We start from the raw sequence: 24,095 nt of genomic DNA, 5'->3' as shown, positions 1-24,095 counted from the left end.
ACCGCCACCAACCTACATTTTTCTTTGTCCATAATATCATATTATATCCTCCTCCTCGCTTTTTTTTTATTATTACTATTACTCATCACGGCGTCTTATACTTTTGTCACGCTATCCCCGTCATACACATCTTCTTTTTCTTGTTCGTTTAGGCTACGATGAAATGGAGCTTAATTGAGCATATGACACACACACACGCGCGCGCATACAACGTACCCAAAAGTGGTTTATATATATCCGTACTTGTAAATCTTGTAAAAAAGTATTTCAGCTATCATAGCGGGTTCGACCATTGCATCTCTAAATCAACTATTAGCCCGCTATCTTTGAATATTTTAGCTCCACCGTCGATTTGGTAAACCTGGTTCATGAGATTACGATTTGGGGCAATAGTATCGACATATCTGCGCCCATGATTTACTTTATAAATTTATTTGGATAATATATAGACCTGACCGCTGCTATATATTTAAGCATATATATATGGATACTTGATATATATATAAGTATATGTATGGAATAAGTCACCTAGGAGCTCCTATGCTAGCTTCCCGAGGTATGCTAGAGCTGTCCCAGGCCTCTTTTCTATAGAAGTGTGTAGATATTCAGAACAGTCCCCGGTATATATAGGGTGCTGGTAAGTCTTTATCACCCCTAGGGCCCTAATTTTCACCTCGAGCGAAAATAAACGTTGGCCGCGAATACTACCTATTGATTAAATGTATTGGCTTTGAGATTTGCTAGTTTTATAGAGCATCAAGAAGCATATAACAAAAAGATAATCTGGATTATCTTATTAATATACTAACATGCTGTTTTTCTTTTAATTGTCTTCGTGGTCAATGATGGTATATATAAGTCTAGTACTTACATATCGATCTTATTAAACTTCACATCCTTCAATACAATAGTTCAATACATGTAGACAAATAAGAAACTTATATTTTATCTTGCTTCTCTTCGGGGCTTGGTTCAGTCAGTACATATGAACTAACCGGATCAATTGAAGTTAATTAGATCTGTCAATATAATAGATTACCGGAAATTTACCTGTATCACGACATCATGATCAAGAAAGTCATTTTATATTTATGTCTATATAGGTATAATATAATACCAAACTATGCAAACCAAAATTGAGACGAACTCGTACAAATAAAAAGAACATCAAATGGACAGCTAAGCAAAAAGAATACAAAAGAGGGCACCGCTGTCCTCCCATATCTATTAAAAACAAAAAAATGTCGAAAGAAAATAAGAAAAGAAAAAGGAAGAAAAAAAAAGGCTAATTTATAAAAAGCTATAGATAGAATTCGTATCACAAAGACTTAAGTAGTGTATCTAGTAGTAATACGTAAGTAGTAGTAATAGTAAATAATAATAGTAGTAGTAATAATACCATCCGCCTGAATATAAAATAGGAAAACCTCCACCGACCCGCTCCAAGGAAATAGAAAGAGAATAAAGAAAAAATAAATAAAGAAAAGCGAAAAGTCCCACTAAGCTTTTAACGGGCTTAGAATGGAGAAGAAAGAAAGAATGGAGTAAAGTAGAGTATGAAATAGAGATACGAAGAAAAAAGTCAATTCTATAGGTTATTTTGCCGCCTCCTTTCCGTTCCATTTGAGTCGGATAATGACTGCCCTCCCAAGTTATAAAAGAAACAGAGATAGAAACAAAAACGTATAGCTCCCCGTTAACCCGCCGTATCCCATGCTTCCCACGTCCAAGAAAAAACAAGACAGCGAAGAAAACAGAAAAAAAGCGAGCCAGAGAAATATAGATAGGAGTGAAGATAGGTCTGCCCGATCGTCCAGAGTCCAAATCGATAGATGATTAAAGGAAATTCGTTTCTTTGGAAGAGCAAAAAAGAAAGAAAAAAAGAAAGCTATCTAGAATAGAAGACGCATTTGGAACCAAACAAAAGTCAAGAGATATATCCTGGTATCTGAGAAGACATGGCGCTGCCAGATCCGTTTTTCGAACCCCTTTGCTAAAAGAGAGGACCAAGGAAGGGGGGAAAAAAAAGATAAGAATAATAACAAAAAAAGATAACTCCGTCTCCTGGTGCTCCGGGAGAATCTATGCAAGAGGGTTTGGGGAGAGGGTATATCATCGAGCTCGAGGGGGGTTAGTGGTGCTGATGGCTCTATGGAGTGGGGCAAATTGGGTATCTTGGCTCATGGGGATGAAGAGAAACCCATAGCTTCCTATGAGGCAAGAAAACACAGCAAAAAACCGGCTTTTTTGGTCGAAGTGCGATGAAGGGGAAACATAGTTGGCGCGTATTGAAATAGATAGAGATTCATTTTTTGGTTTCATCCCGTCGTTAGAGAGCTTGGAGAAAGTCAAAAGCGGAAGTAATGTGTAAATTGCGAGTTTGGGAGAAAAGGGAACAGAAAGAGAAGAACGGGAAAAGAGAAAAAGAGAAAGAACGAACGTTAGCATTAGAAGGCAAAAGCGAAGGTGATAATTATGGCCCAGGCCCATCAGAGTCAGGTGATTGTCCCGAAGTAACCAATTAACCCGAAACCCCCTTGCTTCGCTACAAAGCTAGTTAACACCCAGATGGATGTCTGCATATTAATATCCACGTGTGAAACCAGGCCCCTTGATTGGCAAGAAAGAAAACCCTGCGGGGATCCAGACCAAACAGAAACCTTAATGGTTAGGAGACGCGTTTTCGGTTCAGGTGAGTTCATTCGGTTGCTGGAGTCGCTGGAGCGAAGTCTGGACGGTTGGCCAGCTCCTCCCTAGCATAGAACTGGACCAACATGTTACCGTACGATTCCAGTTCCTCGACAGGGATGGACAGGCGGAAGTCATTCAGTGTCAAGAACTGGAGCTCCAGGTGATTCAGCTCTACTAGTGGCAATCCTCCAACCTGTATTCGATACATGTTAGCCGACTGCAAACTTCAAAACTATGCGAATGGTTGGAGAATGGTTTGCTTGCCTTAGCGTATCTAGAATTGGTGTAAAAGATGTCCGAGAAGAACTTTGAAGCACAGGTGACACCAGCAATAACCAAACGATGGATGTTGTAGCTGTCGACAACAAAGAAGTTTCCAAAACCTTGGCTATGTTCTCCAGCAGCATCCTGAGGAGGGACAGTGGCGGATCCGGGAGTAGCGGGCCTGATGTTGTTAACCTGGTGAACAGTTCCAGCATTGATCCGTTCGGTCATCCGGTCAAAGTAAACCAATAGGGAGAGGAAAACCTCGTATGTTGTTGGACAGTAACGATGGATCCGACTGAGGTAGCTATGGATAGTGATAGTGGGGACGTTCTTTCCGTGAAAGGCCAAAACGCTAGTTGCTTGTTCAGGGAGGTTACCAGAGCCATCCGCGGCTGGCATATTTCGATGGAGGTTTTCATGGTTCCGATCATTGGTGGTTGTGATCTTGGTCAGTAGGGCGGAAACAAGCTCGATGATGTCAGGAACAGCCATCTGGCTGACGTCGAATCGAGTATCGCTGAACCTAACTCGCCTTCTGGGGAACGACTGCGAAGAACCATTGTTATTGGCATCCGCTCTAGCCAGTTCAGCCAGGTGAGCTAGATCTCTTAACACGACGATTGAAGGCTGAGCCATTGATGTGTTTTGAAGGGAAGACGATCTACGGTGCCGTACTGGTGTCGAGGCGGCAGTAGTTGGAGCACTGGAAGAGACGGTCGAAGAATTCCTAACATGGGTGGTTGGAGGAGTGACTTGAGGAGTGACTTGAGTTCCCTGTGGAGTACCTCTTGATGATGCCGACGATGCGAACTGGTTAGGTGTCTGCGACGGCTGGCTGGAAGGAGTTGACGATGACGATGGTTGTGGGACGCGAGAGTGGGAGCTGGACCGCTGGGAAGAAACAGACCTGGGCTCGGCTTGGTCGTAGGGCGTCGACGGGTTAGACTGAGGGATTCGGTATGTTTGGTGAGATGGATGGCGATACGGCTCGCATTCTACCTGGGTTGTGCCCGATGACGGGGCGACCATAATCGCTTGGTCGAAGGAAGGGTAGTGGACCTGGAGCAGGTTAGTAAACTATCTATTAACTAAGTGGACCGGGCCAAGACAGAACAAGACACGACAAGACAGGACAAAAAATAGCAACAAGGCTATAGCAGAAAGTAAATATCAAGTGAAGCAGGCAAGCGAGAAGGACGGGCAAAGGAAGAAGTATAAAAGTAAGTATTACTAATGGGAATTGATCGAGGTTAAACGATGCAATGGTGATGTTAATTAACGTCGTGTTCTAGAAGACTGAGAAGATTTTGCAGCGGAATAGAGTGTAATTGGTCCAACCTCCATCCATCCTTTCAGTCATCCATCCATCCATCCACCCATCATCAATTGGACATTGAAAATCGGACATTGGTCATTGATTGAGCATCAAAGGCATCCCTCGAATGATCTCGGCAAGGACGACAACGGGAAAAGGCACAATTAACAACTAACATACTCGGGACGGATGAAACCCCGTTCATCAAAGGAAGAAAAACTGGCAGAAACACCCAAATTGATGATGATGATGACGATGATGAATAACAGCCTAGGTCAAATCATGCAATCCCCTGAAACCGAGGAAGGCGGCAGCGGCAGCAGCAACAGCAGCGGTAGTGGTCCCGGTGGTGGTGGTAATGGCAATACATTCTCTCGCAGAAGCGGGGACAGTGCAGGCGGTGCAGGCAGCGGGCAGTGAGCAGGGCAGCAAGAACAAGAAAAAAGATCAGATGAATGAGTGAACAAATGAATAAATGAACTCACAGACACCGGACGGAAATATCAATTTCCCTGTGGCCAGGTCGGTCGCACTGTACTGCACAGCTGCGTAATACGTTCCTGCCGACAATTACTGTACTGCGTCAGGGGTATCGAGAAAGGGTGGAGGAGAGAATTCGATTGAGAGAATTCAAATGCAACGAATGGCAAATTCGAAGGGAGGAGTATGTAGAAGCTCGCTTTTGTCGAAGTACTAAGCTACTACCACCTCTCATCGTCATCCACATGCATCCCCAATGCCAGTCGTACCAACTAAACGGACAGCTTAACGAGACCGGAAGAAAAGAAGAAGAAAAAAAGGCTTCGGCAGATCGGGAACCCGACCTGACGGTTAGGAAAATAACGGGGTGCTTCGGATCCTAAGCCGCATCGGAATAGAGACAAAAGCCATCAAACAAGAGAGAGAGGAAGACGACGCCGTTGTGGGAAAAATGGCGTTCGTCCGGGTCCTTCATCATCATATCGTGATGGCATACTAACGTATAATAGTGGGCGGGGACAAAAATAGGATCCAATCTGGAAGGAACGTGAACGAACAAACAATCCTAGTCGGCCAATAGATAAGACCAGCGCCTGCCCGTGGGGAGGTTTGGCTCAGGCTGCACAACCGGCAATGGCCAGCCACTCAAACATGGCAGGCTGGCAGGCAAGCACCTTGATGCTATCATGCACAGAGCCCTTCGACAGCCAGATTCCCACACCTGCAAGCCCAAATCACCCGTTCTATGAAACCAGGGGCCTGATGCCAATTCATGGCTTTTCCTTATACGCACTGTATGAAGTAGGGGCTCTGGTGGATATGTATGCAAACGTGAAGAACCGGAGGAGGATCCAAGCGTCATCCCACGACTCTGGCCACCACCACCGCACCACCCCCAGCTTGACGGGTAAAAAGATAAACAGGGTGTGCAGTGACGATATATCAAAAAGGTGGGTGTAGCAGAATCAGATATCATGAATTCATGATTTCGCGATATGAACAAAGCAAAGCAAATAACCAAATGTTTCTTGACACCTACCTGTAGCATTACTGAGGTTCGTTGAAGCGAGAAAAGAAGGAGGGAAGGCCCGAAGTGGAGTCGAATCGGTAGCCACTAACCAAACAAGAGCTGGCTGCTTGCTTGTTTCTTCAAGGTTATAATGCCTTGGCTTCCACGAAATGTCCACAAACCGAATCCGCGAAAGGGAGCTCTGTGAAATGCGAAATCGATGTGCAGGGACACCGATCCAGATACAGATATATATCTGTCGACAGGGAGATGAGGATGTCGATGGGGGGGGGGGAGCCGACGACGGTGATGGAGTGTCGGAAGGGTGTGTGATGTAAGTCGGTAGTAAGTCCGGTCGGTTTGGGCCGGGTTGATGGTTTATTTTCGGGTGGGTTTTGGCTTTGGCTTTGGCTTTGGCTTTGGCTTTTCCGAGAGAGTTTGATATCGAAGAAAGGACTGCTGTTTGAGAGGCGTTTCCGAGTAAATGCGACCGGTATATATACCCAAATCCCAAGAAGTACGGCGGTACGATACGATACAATGACAGATCGATAGAATACAGAATAAAGAAACAGAATGGGATATACTGATAGATATCTAGGAGTATCAAAATGTGTAAATGGGAAAAGAAAAAGGGAGGATTCGGAGCAAGAAGGGGAGGATTGTACAACGGTTTTGTAGGTAACGATTTCGCCTGCGAGTTCCTCTGAACTTGCCTGCCGAAAAGACCTTGCAGGCGGCGGAGCGGGCTTTGCTGGGCAGAGCTACTGGAGAGCTAGGCCAGATAAACAATGAACCAGCCACTCACAGGCAATCGAAAACGTAACAGACACAAACAAGCTTTGGTGCAAGAGGAGCAGGAGCATAAACAAACCAAGTCCAGTTGGCCAGAGCGTGCGGTGTCACGGTTAATTAAAATAAAAAGAGGTAAAATCACTGGGGAACTAACGTTGCGAGGTTGGAAGGCGCGGTAGGAACGTGGATATGTCAATACTAATATTAAATGAAGTATTTAATGTTAATACCTTATCCAACTTTAGCACGCTAGTAGTAACTATATTGTAGTTCACCATGAGCTGTATATGATAATACACTTAGGTATCTAAGTATACTTAGTTATAAGTAAGTATTATAGGTACCTCAGCAGGGATCATAAGAGGTATTTGATCAAGATGGATCCGGATCTCCAAGATCGTCTTTGGGGTATATCTCAAAAGCACTCCAATGATGCAGTAAGGCCAACCTTAGTAATGAACGACCAACGGAGGCGAAATTCGAACAGTCTAGTCGAAAGGATGCGTGTGTCAATGTGGGGGTGGTGATTGGGGAAAATTGGAAAAAACTGACAAAACTCTGAGCTCATCCCAGACCTTTAGTGTCGACAATTAGGAGAAGTCCGGAGGAAAGGGGAAATTATCGGAAACATAACATGCTAACATAGAAAAAAACGATGCACACCTCTTCTTTTTTTGTTTAACATTTCGGGGGGCTTTGATGCAAGCTGCACGATGAACTTGTACAGTTCGAATTCAATCGGCTTTGCTAAATTGGTATGTTTCCCCCGCTCAGCGAATAAACAGCATGCTTCCAAGCATGATGACGAACATCACCAGGTCCACTGGCTGCATTCTATCGTCACCAAGTATGCCTCATATGGCTATCTCGATCGTTCCACAAATACAAAGCCTGCATATGTACTCCTACGTTGTGCATTTAATTTAAATAGCCTTAATTAAGCTTGCTTAAAAATCCCTATTTTGCATTATCAATCACAGGTACTTACTTACCAAAGTATAGAATATCAGAACTAGCAGGAGGACCCTGAAGCCTATCTATCCATCGAACCATCCAGGCAGGCAGGCCCAACCCGTTCGTCATCCATAGATCCCACATGTCAACATTAAACACTAGCGAAACCCAAAAAGCAAGCGCTCGGGCGATTCGGTAGCCTACTTCGTGAGGTGGGTTTAAGGTTTTGTCGAGGACCGAGGAAAGAATCGGAATTCAAGGCGTCCATAGTTCGCATTAGTCCATAGTCAGGTCTCAGTGCCTTCTTCTTCTTCTTTTTTTCCGTCTAGCACATACATACATAGATAACATAGCAGGGACTTAAGCCGGGGGAAAGTAAAGCTAAGGCTGCACCGCGCCACAAAAAATTTAATCCGGTGCATTCGGAGCCCTGTGGAACTGTGGCCAGAACATGTATCACGCGAGGTGTCAACCACCTTGCCTGTACATTTCAACAGCAGTTTTTTTTCTCGTTTTCATTCTATTTTTTTTTTTCACATGCCAATTGTAGTAAAGTATGCTGCGCTACCAGGTACTAACGAACACCAATGTGAATAGTTCCGTTCGTGTAAACAGTCCATAATCACGAAACTTACCCCGTTCTTCATGACTAACGGTATTCCAGAAGGTATTGGTAAAGAATTTTGAAATTATCGTGGAGTGTACGCATGACAGTAGAAAATGTTAGGTTGCAATCGCCCCGGATTGACCCGTTTCGCAGCAGATCAATTCGGTTGCCAGAAATGAAAAATGCAACATTCAACACGCCTTGATGCCTTGTGTAACCTACCCTTATTAGCTTTGAATCCGAATTCGTATTCCCCCGCAGACGACCCACAACCAGGGTCATTCGGTGGTAGTACGATTTAATCCAATCCGAATAGAATATAATAGAAATAGAAATTATTTTCGTTTACAATACCTTTACACTAGCCTAACATAATGCTTTTAGAGGGATCGCTATTGTTCTACCGGGGTTTCGCCTTAGCCTTTGTACAAATGTATTTTGTTTCTTATTCTTACTTATACCGCCAGCATTTCTCATAATTAATATCCCTTTACAGTTCTCATGATATCCTATTATATACTTATAAGTGTGTATCTCAAACCCTGTGATCAATCCAGCAGAGGTAAATGGCTATGTGTTTGTATTGGGTACGAAAGTTGTAATATATGAGGCAATATTGAATACTTCAGCCTCCAGATTATATCCACGAAAATACCTCATTCTCCCGTATGGTTTAATCTGCATGTTAATATTCATAACAACCGAAATGCATTTCTGAGCAAGTTACCCACTTCGAATATACACTTTTCTCATAATCTCCCTCAAAGATAGCACTACATGTATACAGCTAGCATGGCCGTAATCAAGCATGTCCCTCCTCCCTGGTGTATCGTATTTTCATAAACCACGTTCGACACGCATAGCCCACCTGACTTCCCCGTAGCAGGTCACTATACGATACTACCAGGGTGAGGCTCGATTGAGGAAGAAACCAGGCAAAAGAACAAGAACAAGACGCACCGACAAAAAGAAAATGAAACTCCTCACCCCCTTCTTTTTCCTCACATTCTCTGTCTCTCTCACCTCTGCCGACATCCCCAGCCCCGCATGTCACAACCCCATGCCCCGTACCCCACCGATAGGGAAATCTCCATTCGTAACCAACACCTGGAACTTCCTCGAACTCCTCTCGGGCACACAACAATTCCTTCAGATGACAAGTACCATGCGCGATAGCACCAGAACTCTTTACAGTATTCTCGTAAAGATGGAACAAAATCCCAATATATACATTCCATACTTCCCTTTCTCTCAGGCAATGGACCTATATACGCATATCGTAGAACGAAAACTTCATTGTTGGCCGTTTCCGAAGTATTTGGCTTTTTATCTAGTGCAGTTGAGGGATTTGAATATTAGAGGACGGATTGAGACTTATGAGCCCAGAGAACCTAGGGTGCCCAATCCTGTGAGAGAAGTGCCGGTTAGAGAGAACCAGGCACCCGGGATGTTGAGGGAGCCCCCGAGGATTGTTCGTGAGGTTCCTGGTACCGGTACAGGCCGTGGAACACCCAGGACTTCGGACCGTGACACATTCAGAACGTCGGATCGTGGGACGGCCACGGGAAAAATGGAAGCTCTAGCGGGAGAGGGAGCTTTGCCAGGCAATACCAATATTAATAATAATATGAATATTAACAATCAGAAAATCAATACGAACGAGCGCCAACAACCGGCTCCTCAATACCGACTATTCGGGAGCGAAGTCACTACGGGAGGCATATTTAATCCTAACCCCGAAACTTCTAACCAACCTAGCAACCGACAGAAAACAACCGGGTTCTTAGCATATAATACACCACCTCAGAAGAAAACACCCCCAAGAACTTCACCTGAAAGCCAGGGTCAAGGCCAAAGTTTGTTTAACCCTCAAAATCGAGTCATCCCTGGTCTCGGTTTCCCCCATGCAGGCGAGGATACTAGTGGTCTTAGTGGTCAAGGCCTTGGTACGAATAACCAGCAAGGTCCTGTTAGGAATCTATTTAGTGCTTTCATGGAATCGACCCCTCAGGTGCAGGAACCAAATTCTTTCAACGCCCTGAGTCGTTTGTCGGCCGACTGGGCTCAAAATTGGCCTGGAGAGTCAAATCAACCTGGCGGAATGACTGGCGCCCGTAACTCGAGGGCCAACGACGAACAATTCGCGGAGAATCAAGATACTAGGTGGCCGCCTCAAGATCTGCCGAGACAACAATTTCCTCCGAACAACCAGGAGAATCCTATCGTTGTCGGTGATTCCATCGAGGAAGAGGAGAAAGAGGGAGATAATCAACCTGGAGGGATGGAAATCGAAACTCAACCTAGCGAAAACACCAGAGGAAGATTGCGAAAGCGAGGCGATGAAGATATCACCGGTAGTGTTAGAGATAAAAAACTTCCAGCTCTATACGCAAACCCACTGCGAGCGTTCCAGACGAGTATCGAAAATTTCTGGTCTCCGATATTCGACTTTTTGGCCTCAGATACTTACTTAGGGTTCAACCAAGATCAAATAAGACCTGCATGGCAGGTAGGATTGCCCTGGAGAGAGTATGGAAATACTCTCAAGAAGGTATCTACCATCTTGCAGGTCTGGCAGAAAGATAGGGAAGTCAAACAGAAGGTACTTACGGTCGAGCAGTTGGAAGCGAAGTTTGGTCACTTGCTGCAGGCTATGACGCTTGGAAGATTGGTGACACCTTATCAGCGACGACTGGAGGATGAGGTACATATTGAGGAAGACGACGAAGAGCTTACTGTGGAGGAGCCATCATATGGGTAGAGTGTCGGAGTTGCAGGTGTGCATGTACAAACGTAGCTACAATGCGAATTCCACCTTGTCCACTGGTGACCTGGTAGTTAATATATTTTTGAGCTGTTCGAGTCTCCATGTATGACTATCTAAGCTTCGCACAAAACATAAAAGTGACGCACACATGTAAATGTTTATATATATATTAAGAAATGAGCCTATGATACTAGACTTGGGTATCGTATGACTCAAGTGTCAATGTGTTTATTGGTATTAAAAGTCTGTCAGAGTTGTCTCGTACCCAGACCTGGAAGTGTCAGAGTATAATATTATAAAATTGTTTACTCTGAGAGCTAGCAGTGTTAACTTGGTAAGCCCAAATAAGAGCCATTAAGAAGTAGGTGGAGCTATCCGTCACGCCAACATTAGTGCATAACTATCTAAATCAGCCCGACAGTCTAGTGCTATGCTGCCGTCAAAGCATAAATATCACCAACATCGCTCCAAAACATTACCCGCACAAAGGGGCTTAAGAGCAGGGTAAGGTATATATCGTACAGTTAAAAAAAGGCTAGGGTCACAATGGGAAAGTGTACACCGCCACCATATCCAAACCAACCAAAAGGTATCATCTCTTACAACTTCGCCCCTTCTTTCTTCTTCTCAGCCTTCGCCTGGTCCCTTAGTACCCTTCTTAGGATCTTTCCGCTAGCGCTCTTGGGAATCACGTCTACGAATTTGACACCTCCTCTTAACTTCTTGTGCTGCGCCACGTTCTTTGCCACGAATTCAATGATTTCGTTGGCGACTTCTGGTGTTGGCTTGTTCCCTGCGGAGAGGACGATATATGCCCTTGGAACTTCGGTATGTTGCACATCGTCCCAGATTCCCGTAACGGCGACATCGCTAGAAACCAATGTTAGTATCAAATCACATGATATTGCGGGAAACCAAAGAAGTATATGACTTACTCAACCTTTGGATGCGATGCAATTTTGCCCTCCAGCTCTGCTGGCGGCACCTGGAAACCCTTGTATTTAATCAACTCCTTCACACGATCTGTAATATAAAAATCGCCATCCTGATCCTGGTGGCCAACGTCACCAGTCTTGAAATATCCATCCTCAGTCATACAGCCCTTTGTTGCCTCCTCGTTCTTCCAGTATCCCATCATGATGTTAGGACCTTTTAGCCATAATTCTCCGGTCTGGCCAGCAGGGACTTCATTGCCGTCATCGCCGACGTATTTGGCAGTCATGTTGGGAAGCAATGGCCCAACGGAACCAATTTTACGTTTCCAGTCTTCCCAATGTTGAGCGTGAGTGGTTGGTGAGGTTTCAGAAAGACCGTAGCCTTGTTTAGTTTTGAGATTGAGGCGATTGAAGAGTGCATCTTGGATTTCACCTAAGGTGGATGTTAGTTATCAAGGAAGTATGCATGGAGGGGAGGGAATAATATATTATACATACTCGTTAGCGGCGCAGCACCAGAGTTCATCATTCTAATCGAGGAGAGATTGTATTTTGCAACAATTGGATGTTTTGCAAGCCCAAGGACAACTGGCGGAACAACGTATGCAAAAGTAACCTTGTATGTTTCAACCAACTGGCAGAACTTCTCAAGATCAAATCTTTCCATAACAACCAGCTTGATACCAAGATAAAAGGTCATGTGCATTATACATGTCAAACCATAAATATGGAAGAAAGGCAAGAACCCGAGAACAGTATCCGATTCGGGTTTCAGATTAACCTCAGCAGCAGTTCCTTGAAGAATATTTGCTACAATATTCCTATGTGAAAGCATAACACCCTTTGGAAGACCCGTTGTTCCACTAGAGTATACCAAGAAAGCCAAATCCTTCGCTGGGTCGAATTTCGGGCGTCTGGTAAGTTTGACTTCCCTGTGCGACATGTTCTTAAGTTGGGTCAAGTGAGTGAATCCAGGAACCTTTGTGTCGCCAAGTATTAGGATACGGTCGTGCGGAATGCCGACTCTTGTGGCAGCCTCCTTGACAAGAGGGAGAACTTCGGCTTGAGTGGTAATAGCTTTGGCTTCACAATTCTTAAGCTGATAGACGAACTCGTCGATGGTATAGCCGGGGTTTGCAGGGGAGAGAACACCACCTGCCCATAGGACACCCCAGGTGAGTAGTGGCGACTCGATGTTATTGAGACTGTACAATAGTATAACGGCAGCGTTTTAGCTTTCTGGACAACGACTGACATAGAAGAAAGAAAAAGGTCACATACGTGAAAACAGCCATGACATCACCTTTCTTCCAGCCCCAGAGGGTCCTGAGGCCGATACCGAGCTCCTTTGAGCGGTCCTTGATCTCGCCATAGGTGAATTCGCGCCCTGTCTTCGCATCAACGTACATGACTATATATAGAAAACGAAACAAGTTGATATTAGCATATAAATCATTAAACCCAAGCAAATATGGCTGAAAACAACATACCACTAGAATCTGGGAACGACTTGTCGGGCCTGTTGAACATGAACTCGTAGATGTCGACATTGGGAATGTCGACTCGAGGGAAGGTGCTCTCGACCGGCATGGTTTCGACTTTGATTCTTAAGTAGCTAGTGTTTTATAGATGCTATAAAACAAGGTCGGATAATCGTATGAATTGTAGCAAGAAGGATAAGAACCAGAATCAGAACTAGAACTAGAAGAAGGAAGAAGGAAGAAAAGGACCAGGAGAAGAGAACGGGGAGATTTCGTGGGGAATGGCGGCTGTGGGAGCTCCCCAGACCCAATGCCGTTATATATGGGGAACACGCAGGCATTAACCAAACTTCCCCAGAAGACTGTTAACCGCGGTAAACCGGCTAACCTTCTTAGCTGAGACCCATCGTCACCGACACCCACAAGGGCACCACCAAAAAGGGCCGCTCAGATCAGACTAGTCCCAAAGCGAATGTCCCGCCCGATGGAATCTTTTCACGCACGTTCCTGCTTTTCGGCCGGAGCTTAAGGTTGTGGCCAATCAGCGGCCTGCGTATACCCCAAAGCTTGGTTTTTTGTCGCAGGCGAACAGGCTTTGACGAACCGAAACCCTTATCATTCCTTCTCGGCCTCTCGATATACGAAAAGACCCGCTCTTCCATCCGTTCATTCGTTCATTCACAAGACAGACGGATATTCCGATAGATAACTAGACAGAAACACTAGTCATGTCGGGTCCACTGCGGCAGGCGACGTTTACCTTGCATCGGACGGCACTCGGATGCTGCCAAACCTCTGCCACATTGCAGCCAGTTCGAGCTTTAGTCACACCATTGAGACAGCAGAAGCGATATGCTCGAGTGCTTGATATCGATATTCGACGGTTCTTGCAGACTCAGCCAGATATTGCCGAAAAGTACAAGCATCTTCTAGAGAAGAAGGCGAAGAGGTATATATCCTAGAAGTATAACACCAGAGTTAGTTAGTCGAGTTAAATTGCTGACGGATACTGAACAGTGAAGGTCTCGAGTCCGTCGACGACCTCAAAGTCGCCTACAAGCCCAAGATCGAGCAGTATAAACGGGACTCTCTAGCTCCTCCAGAGCTTCCCGGGAACCTCGCTCACGACGGCGTTCCTCCTCCGTCTCCGTCATCGTCTCCAATCGACCCCTCCTCCGTAACTTCCACGTCTCCAACAACGCAACCCAAGACCGCTCCTCCCCAAATCCCCAAATCCAGCAATCAAAAGTCTCTAGATTCCATAATTGATACCTCCAAGATCCTCCTCCACGATGCCAAAGAAATCGAGTATATCTGGCGTGCCCGTCACATCTCCGACGAAAACTCCCTTTGCGCCATAGTCCCTCTAGAAACTTACCGACGTATCGAAAAGGCCGCAAAAAGACACCCAATGTTCGTTCTCCCGTTACCAAGACCCGATCAAGGCATCGAACTCCACTTCCTACAATGGCAATTCTCGTCACCGACCACCGTGAACGTCATGTTCACTTCTTTGATAGAGTATAAACTTCGTGGCGAGTTTGCTTCACCGCATACGACGGTTACACACCATCTGGATATTTCGGAGGAGAAGGGAATCGTTTTGCTTCAAGGATCGGTTGTCGAGAATAAGGGTGTAAGCGTAGAAGAAGCCAAATGGTTGTTGATGGCTTTACAGAAGTTCTATGGTGCTGAAGAGGGTGTTCCTGGTGCCGGTGAGGAAGTTGGACGAAGACGGGAATTGCTTCGCCTATTTTCGGAAGGGAAACAGGAATTTGATGTTCAGATGTTGATCAAGGAAGTAGAAACCATTAATTGATTTCCTCTTCCTTTCCCTCCTCGTGTATGGAGGGGTCTAATTATGGAGAGGAAGGAGACATTGTAGATATTAGACAGGAATTAGATGCTCTTAGAGCTGTATATAAACGAATATCATGACCCAAAAGTTATCTTTGTATCACTGCGGACCTTTTAATCTAGAAAAGAAAGTGCAGGAATCCGAAATTACATGAGAAAAACATGGGAGCAAGTCTTTTGTTTCACAAAATCGGGGTGCAACACGATTTAATAGTAGATTGTAATACTACTCCGAATTGTCACAGCCTTGCTATTGCAGAGCCGCGTTCAATGTTAACGATGGATGTTCCCGTAGTTTTTTTTTGGAGATAACGGTATGGTAATTGCTAGTCTCGGAGCCAGAGCTGCCCCGGTAATTGCTAGAAATCATGGGCTGGGCAAGCTTGGCGTGAGAGTGACCGAGTTAATATGATGTCTGCGGACGCCTATCTCTCATGCAATTTCGAGGTTTAAATATGGATAGTGTATTTTCGATTTATGGGTTTCTGGCAGACCATTTGAAATACATGGCCATGATGTTATCATGACTTTCTTCTTCTTTCGTAGCTTGTTCAGCAGTCGAGAAACAATTTGGCCGGCCGGTGCTGTGCTATCGGAAGCACCGTTGTCCAGTGTTGAGACCGGGTGCATCAGGCTGGTTACACAGAGAGAAAAATGCAACATTCACTTGCATATATTTTGTCCCTGAAATGAAAGGAAGAAAAAAAGACAAGGAAACAGTACCTAGGTCCGGAGCGGCTCGGCCGAAAATTATCGCTCTGTTGTAAAAGAAAAAGTATAGAGTCGCCCGGGGGGGATAAGGAAAGAAGGAAGGAAGATAACATAAAGATATGGTGAAACTATCGACCCAGGGCTGTAAAAGCTAGGGGCAGAGTAGGAAAGAATGTTAAACCGATGGGTGTCGAGAATATGCATAGTTTCCATCTGCGAATTCGAGAGAGAGTTAGCATTGCATGTCAAGCTGCACGATCCATAAGTACCATTATTGGGCATAGTCCCCCGTATCTTCCCCCTCAAGGATGAACGGGTTGTCATCTAAATATGGATCGATCCCGAATGGATCGTTACACTCGTATTTGAAATCTCCTAGCCTTATGTGTTAGCTCATAATCCTGAGAATGATGTGTGTTTTGAATAAGTTCGTTTATAACTACTGACCCTTTCGTTGCCCGAAGTCCTCTACCAACTTGTTATGCTCGAGAAAGAGAATCCGCTGTTCGGGGTGGGCATCACAAATCTCTCGGAGTCCAAAAGTGTAGTATCTATGTTGATCCCGTGGAACCTTCTCCCAAGAGTTGATTTTAGCTGTAGGAGTAATGACATGCCAGATGTCATTTTGCCTCTTGCGGAAAGCCTCTTTGTTGTGTTCAGCATGGATGCGACGGATATTATCTTGTATCTCTTTCTCCTTGGTGAAGGAGTTTTCTGTACCCTTCTTGAATTCCTTTTCGTAGCGTTGGAGGTGGGCGTAGGTAAAGACAGATTCGTCATCAGCTTCGGCCTTCTGGCCTGAACTTTTCTCCTGAGGGTTAGGAGGAGTTGGAGATCTTGGGGTGATTTTATATTGAGATCTGACTTCAAGCATTTGCTGGATTTCAGTCTTTTCCTTCTGCTCTTTGGCATGTTCTGTAGCTGTGAGATCAGTACGAGTGAGTCCAGCTGTGAGGCTTGGGACGCAGGATTTGTTAGTCGGGACGAAGGTTGGTTTCTCTCCGTCCTTAGGCCCCTGGACGATCTCAAAACCGCTCCATTCTTTAGAATCCTCTTCTCGATTCAATTCTGTTCCATGTACCTTGGTTTTGACGGAGGCTACAATCTTCAGATTGGGCATACTCTTCGAGCCTCGAGATTTGACCAATTCAGAACGAGGGAGCCCGAGTTCAGTCCATTCCAACCTGGCATCTCGTCCAAGTTGGACGTTTTTGAGGTGTGTCATGATCTTGTTCCATGAGTCTTTTTGCTCAAACCTTTCAGCTGTAACCTTCCTAAGCCGTTTCTTCAAGGCCTCTGGGAGGCCTGCTTCGTCCAAGGAATGGTGGTAGGTTACAGCCAAATCCATTGCTTCCTGTTTTTAGTTTGTTAGCACCTTAACCTAGTTTTAGAGGGTAGATATTGAGTAAAGAAGAGATTTGGAGAGGCTGTTTGGCTTTTACCTCTCGCTCTGCCTCAGTCAAGACGAGATTCTTCTTCCGATACATGCTCGAGAACTCAAGAACACTGAGTAGTTGACGCTCCTCTTCTGAGATGCCGTACTCTGAATCGTTTCCGAGGACTTCAGGGGATCCTAACGGGAACCCTCTGAAGAGGAACTTACGATACTCACGGGTATTTGGTTCGAAATCGAGATCCATGGAATCCGGATCGCTGCTGAAAAGAAGGTCTTCGTTCAAATTAAGTATTCGTGGGTTGATGGTTTGGTTACGGGAGAGATCGAAACGAGGTCGCTTTGGGCCGATGGGATTCCAAAGATCGAAGGACCTGATGGAAGATTCCGATGCTGGCCGTTTCATAGGAGGTGTTGATGATGGAGTGTGGAAGATGTTGATGTAGTGATCAAAAAGGTTGATGCTTTGTGACTTTGGAGTACCAGGCAAAGGATTGGCGGTGAAACGGTTGATAGGATCAAGCGTAGTTTCTCCCAGTGGAACAGTACGTGCCTTAACAATAGTCATTTCGACGTCGTCCCCTGCACCCGCGTCCCCATCGACTTTACGATGATTATTTAGCTGCATTTTGGCGATAAATTTGAATTCTAGAGTGGGTGTGATAGTTTGGGGATGTTTGATATATATATATTGCTGGAAGGAATGAGGATGATCATATGATGAACCGTACTAGTGTGAAGTTTAGAGACGCTGTGAAATGGAAGAGGTGATATCTAGGCCTACTAGAAGGTGATTCCCCAGTGGCCCAGCATCTTCCCAGTACTACCGGCCTAGGCTAGTTACTTGTGTTATTTATTGGACAACGTTTGTAACCTGGGTGCCTTGGTGCTGAGCTGAGTGTTAGTAAATCTAGTACTCCATCCTAACCACTGCACTTACCACCTGGGACTGCTCTAGATTAAAGGTTACCAACGTACAGTACTGCACTGATTGAAGTTACATAAATCAGAAGGTATCTTACTTCAAACTTCTATTCTAACCTAAAGTAGACTATTATATATTATATTCTTAAAAACGAAGTGTTTTAATACAAGACTAATCTCGCTGCTAGACTAACTCTCGAGATCTCACGATTTTTAGGAACTAAATACCGTTAGAGGACGAATAGTAAAATTGCACTTAATCAAAAAGATGAGGCTGCGCTAGAGCATCTATAAGTATATATATATCTCATCTTTACATACTACATGTAGACACTCAATACGAGACTAGTAGACACCTACGTGTACCCACATCTATTCTCTTGCATTGGAGATGCCCGTTGAAATCTTGACTACGGCGCCCCTGCACGGTACAAAAAGTTAAAGCTAAGACGTTTGGATAACCTGGCACATACAAGTACTAGTCAGAGCGGATAGATAGTGTCTATGAATCTAACGATATGCGACCTGCAGGCCTGTAATCAAGTATTAATATCAGTCTCGTTCCCAGACGTCACAAGAAGTCTGCAGGCATCACTTTGCAATTGTTGCTTTATACCGCGTGTTGAATCATCTCTATTTGCTAACGAGCTCGAGCTCTCTGCCATGATCATGGTCACGGTATCTTCTTCCGCCTCCAACCGTACTGTGAGCGGACCCAAGCTCCAAGGATTCCCTTGGTGGCTTTTACTTGATCTGGTAGGGATTGAGATCTCGAGAGGCGTATTCAAACAAACAAACCAGGAAATTTAATCAGTTACACAGAAGAAGATGCAACTGGGTCAACACGCCGTCGTCCTTCAAGGTGCTTGGATTTGAAGTTACTTTTTCCCTCCTCTGGCCTCCCCTCGTGTATATATCTCTCCATCTACCTCGCAATTGATGAGACGGTTGCCAGGTGGCTGTGAATAGCTATCTCGATAGAGCCTTTCGAATGCCACTTCCCGACACAACTACCTTGCTCAAGCGCTTAAGCCCTTTGGCCAAGTTGACTGGCAGTACAATTACATGATGTCAAGAGCCTTACGCAGGCCTGCAAATACCCTAAGACAACCACGATTAGAAAACTGTAGCATTATGCAAGGTCATGATCATTCAACCGAGGTAAGTCTAGGCACTTAGTGATTATATTATCTAGTGTTTGGTTGCTGATCTCAATGCGATTCCGATTGCGGCGCTAAAGGCGGCTATATATTTGCTTTATACCTCGATATTATATAGTCTCATAATGGATACTATATATCTACGTAATACTAAAAGCAAGCCGGGAACTCACTATCTGCCACTTAACCACTTCTAGCTAATTTCAATCGATGGACTTATGAAACCGCTATGTGTGATCGAAGAATTATATATTCTGAGAACAGCGCTAGCTTGCTACATAAACCACGCAAAGACGTTTATCCGAGGCCCAGGTATTGACATACAACTCAGCGTGCCGGAGCGTTTTAATACAAGACTAAGCATATACATTACTTATATATTCCTTAGCTTCCAATATACAGTCTCGAGCTAGGGCGAGGTTTTATAAGTTTGAATTCGAAATTCCGTGGTTGCGGCAGCTCAGCGTGGTATTATGGCGCCAAGAGGTGTTGCCGGGATAGCTGCTTGTCAGCTGGCCGCCAAGCGTGCCAAGGCAGCGACGTCATCTGTTCATTCGCCGACACGCATGACAACTGCTCAAGCTAAGCAGCACTCACGCGACTTGGACTTGCCGTACCCGACTCAACTCTGTGCAGCACAGCATTCCAATAGTCCTATTTTTACCTTCTGTTTAGTCGCACGATGGGTATCGTCCTCTTTAGACTAGTCTTCTGCTTTGTTTCTTCGAACTCACCTCAACCTCTTATCTGGCGATAGAGCTGATCACGATCAAGCTCACGACACGATGGGACTCTACAACTACGCATATTCGGTCCTGCTGGCGCAGCAGGATGGCGGGAATGGGACCGGCGATTGTGGTGATGGACGAGACTTTACGGATCCGAGGAGTGGGACTACAGACCTTGTTACACAACTCGCGATATCAGTTGCAATGGGAATGTCAGCTTTCCTATCATTCTGTGTACTTCGTCCTCGATGGAATACCCTTTATAGTGCACGGAAAGCCAATCAGGCGCCAGCACTACCAGACCTACCTTCAAGTTTCTTTGGGTGGATACCAGCACTCTATAAGATCAGCGAGGAAGAGGTCCTCAGTGCCGCAGGACTTGATGCTTATGTCTTTCTCGGATTCTTCAAGATGTCTATGAAGATCCTCTCAGTATTCACCTTCTTTGGTCTGTTCATCGTATCACCGCTCCATTGGAAGTTTGAAGGAAAGAGCGGATTTGATTTCAGCCGGCCTGGATCGTCGAACGATACTTGCACCAACGATACGGTCCACACGTGGAATACGGATGGTTTTGGAGGCGGCGACCTGCCATATCGCTTTCTGAAGGACCATGGCGAGCCTAAAATACCTAAAAATACTGCGTGGTTGACTTCATACCTTATATTCGTTTATTTCTTTACTGGTGTCGCAGTGTATTTCCTCTACGACCAAACAAAAAAAGTCGCCACTGTCCGTCAAAAATACCTGAGCCGCCAGAGTACCGTTACGGATCGTACCATTCGGGTGTCTGGTGTCCCTGAGCACCTACGAAACGAAGACGAACTAAAGAGATTTATCGAGGGGCTTCGTATTGGCAAAGTCGAGAATGTCACCATCTGTCGGGATTGGAAAGAGCTTGACAAATTGATGGACAAACGGATGAAAGTTTTGCGGAAGTTGGAGAGTGCCTACACTGTTCCGAAAGGGCAGGACCCACTAACCCGTACCGTCAAGTCCGGGTGGTTCGGCCTTTATGGAAAGAAAATAAATCCAATTGAACAATACACAGGAATGCTAGAGGATCTTAATAATCTTGTTCACGAAACGAGACAAAAGGAGTTCAACCCAGTTCCGATGGCGTTTGTCACCCTAGATTCAGTCGCAGCAGCAGTTAGTATATATTTTTCTTCTTTATGTCTTGGAATATGCTAAGTAGGTTTATATTGGCTAGCAAATGGCTGTACAAGCCCTTCTCGACCCCAACCCCCTGAGTCTCATTGCAAATTTGGCACCGGCACCTCACGATATTGTTTGGCAGAACACATATATCTCCCGGGGACAGAGAATCATCAGGATGTGGATAATCACAATATTTATTGGGATTCTGACAATATTCTGGCTCTTACCCGTTGGTACACTCGCCGGGCTGTTGAACATCAAATCAATCCATAGAGTTTGGCCGTGGCTTGCCGATGTTCTTGCCAGTAACCAGCTTGTGAGCTCACTCGTTCAAAACACGCTGCCTACAGCTAGCTTGACGCTGCTAAACATTGCTGTACCTTATCTCTACGATTGTAAGTCACGCTGCTTTGCGGTATTTCTATGCCATCGGCAACTGACTAACACGATTCAGGGCTCTCTTCGCTCCAAGGAATGATATCACAAGCCGACGTCGAGCGCTCAGTGGTCAGCAAGAACTTTTTCTTCACATTCTTCAACCTCTTCCTTATCTTCACGGTCTTGTAGGTTTCCTCTAAATAGAGCGTAGCAAAAGTGCTCATTAACTAATATTTCAATTATAGTGGCACTGTTTCTGACATGTATAATGTTTTGAAAGATTCGCTGAAAGACTCAACGACGATTGCATATCGCCTTGCTAAATCATTGGGTAGCTTCGCACCATTTTATACCAACCTCATAGTTTTACAGGGTATCGGGATGTTCCCTTTCAGGCTACTTGAATTTGGTACTGTGGCTCTATATGTGGCATCAAGGCCACGAACACCGAGAGACCATGCCGAACTAAACTCACCTCCCGCCTTCCAATATGGATTTTTCCTTCCGCAGCCTATACTTGTCTTAATACTGTGCGTTGTGTATAGCTTGCTTGAAGCTGGGACGGTAATGCTCGGATTTGGTTTAATATATTTCAGCTTGGGATACTTTACTTATAAATATCAACTTCTCTATGGTATGTGCCAATTGCTTTCCCTCAACCTTCTTCTCGACGACTAACTAAGTATATAGCTATGGACAATCCTCGCCATGCAACAGGAAAGGCCTGGCCGATGATTGTGTACAGAGTATTCATTGGCCTGCTTCTATTCCAGGCATCTATGGCAGCCTTACTATCACTCCAAGGCGCCATTATCCGAGGTCTTTTGATCCTCCCACTTCTAGTTGCAACAACCTGGACATGGTGGTTTTTCAGGAAATCATTCTCTCCCTTGATGTCTTATATTGCTCTTAAGAGCTTAAATGACCCCGAATATACGCCGCGAGAGGGTAGCCTTATCGACATCGAGACAGAGACAGTCGATGAAAGCCGAGAGCTGGGGAGTCGATTTGTAAACCCCAATCTAGTAGCCGAGTAAGTAATTGTCCAAGTGGATGGTCATTGATGATAACCAATATTAACGGTTGAAACCATGCATAGATTACAGGGGTTATGGCTACACAGCGGTATTGCCGGTGGGCTTGCCGCACTCCCCGGGATTACGGGGGTGCTACCGGTTATTTCTAGCCCAGGAGGTCATGTTTAGTAGACTATGGCACACGATGAGACAATAAGCATATGATGGCGCATCCTTTTATCGTTGCTCTGTACTCTTTATGCATTCATTTCTTTCTAAACAAAGATCTTTGGTATACATGGGCTGTACATCTACTTGGGTATATCTGCAACTCGGGCATTTTTGGGGGTCGAGCTATATGCATCTTTTACAAGTCTTTACACTCTAACTGTTTTCACAAGCAGAAGCTTTTTTGATATCGTACTAATTCCTCGGACTATAAGATATTTAATTCACGCACCCAGTTGAGTTTCAATTCACGCACTCACTTAGAGGAAAGCTGGTTACGAAACACTAAGCTGGCCACCCTTAAGTTTAAGAAATCCCACCGTTGTTCCAATACATGCAGTTCGTTATCTCGTAAACCAGAATTAATGCTGCTACCCAGTTCGTCTGCCTTCCGTTGACCGCATAGGTATGTAATAGTCTGACCTAGGCGGTAATACTCATAAAATATGAGAGATTCTATTCTTTCATCTGAGCATCCAGTATAATAGCCAATACACGCTAACCCCAGATTTTTTTGCATGGGGCTACGAGACAAGCTAACCCCTATGATGCGCATTTTATGTACACCTGAGCCGACATTTTATCAGTTGAATAGGACTAAATCTTGCATTTTTATTCGGAACACCGGAAAACGAATTTGATAGAAAATAGCCTTTAAACTTTGCGCATAAATATCATAATACTGTGCCGCAAATATTAGTATCCTAGCTATCTTGATCCGTGTAGCCGCGAGCCGCAAGATGGTTGAATAAATCCCACACGCCAGTTGTGTTGCATGCCAGGAACTGAAGCCCGCCGCCATATCTTTCAAAGCACAGAAAACGGCCACAGAAGTTTAGCAACCATTGGAATTAGCCACAGCGTCCAACGAAGATATTCCACATCATTTCGATCCTCACTACCTCTTCATAAATACCGTTTCCAAACACCTCTCATCAGTCCTGTTCAAAGTTACAAAACTATCAATTAATAGCTATTAAGCTATTGACATGGCTGAAAAAATCATGTCGGTCACAATAGAAGCATGTCTCAAGTCCGACTACACAGGCCCCCTTCGGGATACAATCCCAGCTCTACGAGAGTTGGTCACGGGAAATTACGACACTCTTTCAAAAGGGCAAGTAATAGACGGTGGAGGTGAGTGTTGCATCATTAGCCTACGGTAAAACGGAAAGATAACAACCTAGAGGCTGATAGGAGGACATTCCGTGCTTGCAGACATTATAGGTACCCTTGCT

The 24,095-nt window shown here is 45.0% G+C and overlaps 6 protein-coding genes across 6 annotated transcripts; 3 read left to right on the top strand and 3 right to left on the bottom strand.

The window, feature by feature from the left end:
• Positions 1–2,698: 2,698 nt before the first annotated feature.
• AOL_s00054g800 (uncharacterized protein) lies at positions 2,699–3,987 on the bottom strand (the record flags this gene model as incomplete). The annotated part of the gene is made up of 2 exons (XM_011122116.1): positions 2,699–2,884; positions 2,917–3,987. 2 exons carry the CDS (start codon positions 3,985–3,987, stop codon positions 2,699–2,701), a joined length of 1,257 nt encoding a protein of 418 aa, XP_011120418.1.
• A 5,104-nt stretch (positions 3,988–9,091) lies between these two features.
• Positions 9,092–10,879, top strand: AOL_s00054g799 (uncharacterized protein; the record flags this gene model as incomplete). Its single annotated transcript, XM_011122115.1, has 1 exon — positions 9,092–10,879. One exon carries the CDS (start codon positions 9,092–9,094, stop codon positions 10,877–10,879), a length of 1,788 nt encoding a protein of 595 aa, XP_011120417.1.
• A 605-nt stretch (positions 10,880–11,484) lies between these two features.
• On the bottom strand, positions 11,485–13,410 carry AOL_s00054g798 (uncharacterized protein; the record flags this gene model as incomplete). The annotated part of the gene is made up of 5 exons (XM_011122114.1): positions 11,485–11,755; positions 11,821–12,253; positions 12,319–13,025; positions 13,102–13,231; positions 13,311–13,410. The coding sequence occupies 5 exons, from the start codon at positions 13,408–13,410 to the stop codon at positions 11,485–11,487; spliced, it is 1,641 nt and encodes a 546-aa protein (XP_011120416.1).
• Positions 13,411–14,029: 619 nt separating this feature from the next.
• On the top strand, positions 14,030–15,120 carry AOL_s00054g797 (uncharacterized protein; the record flags this gene model as incomplete). The annotated part of the gene is made up of 2 exons (XM_011122113.1): positions 14,030–14,250; positions 14,319–15,120. The coding sequence occupies 2 exons, from the start codon at positions 14,030–14,032 to the stop codon at positions 15,118–15,120; spliced, it is 1,023 nt and encodes a 340-aa protein (XP_011120415.1).
• A 1,020-nt stretch (positions 15,121–16,140) lies between these two features.
• On the bottom strand, positions 16,141–17,890 carry AOL_s00054g796 (uncharacterized protein; the record flags this gene model as incomplete). The annotated part of the gene is made up of 3 exons (XM_011122112.1): positions 16,141–16,244; positions 16,317–17,223; positions 17,312–17,890. 3 exons carry the CDS (start codon positions 17,888–17,890, stop codon positions 16,141–16,143), a joined length of 1,590 nt encoding a protein of 529 aa, XP_011120414.1.
• A 2,241-nt stretch (positions 17,891–20,131) lies between these two features.
• AOL_s00054g795 (uncharacterized protein) lies at positions 20,132–22,818 on the top strand (the record flags this gene model as incomplete). Its single annotated transcript, XM_011122111.1, has 6 exons — positions 20,132–21,226; positions 21,288–21,630; positions 21,690–21,798; positions 21,859–22,247; positions 22,304–22,646; positions 22,713–22,818. The coding sequence occupies 6 exons, from the start codon at positions 20,132–20,134 to the stop codon at positions 22,816–22,818; spliced, it is 2,385 nt and encodes a 794-aa protein (XP_011120413.1).
• Between the last annotated feature and the right edge of the window lie 1,277 nt (positions 22,819–24,095).

This window comes from Orbilia oligospora (assembly GCF_000225545.1).
Source record: "Orbilia oligospora ATCC 24927 unplaced genomic scaffold scaffold00054, whole genome shotgun sequence".
NCBI classification, from domain to species: Eukaryota; Fungi; Ascomycota; class Orbiliomycetes; order Orbiliales; family Orbiliaceae; genus Orbilia; species Orbilia oligospora.
Note: the sequence above shows the minus strand (reverse complement) of the source record. Positions and strands in the feature narration are given on the sequence as shown.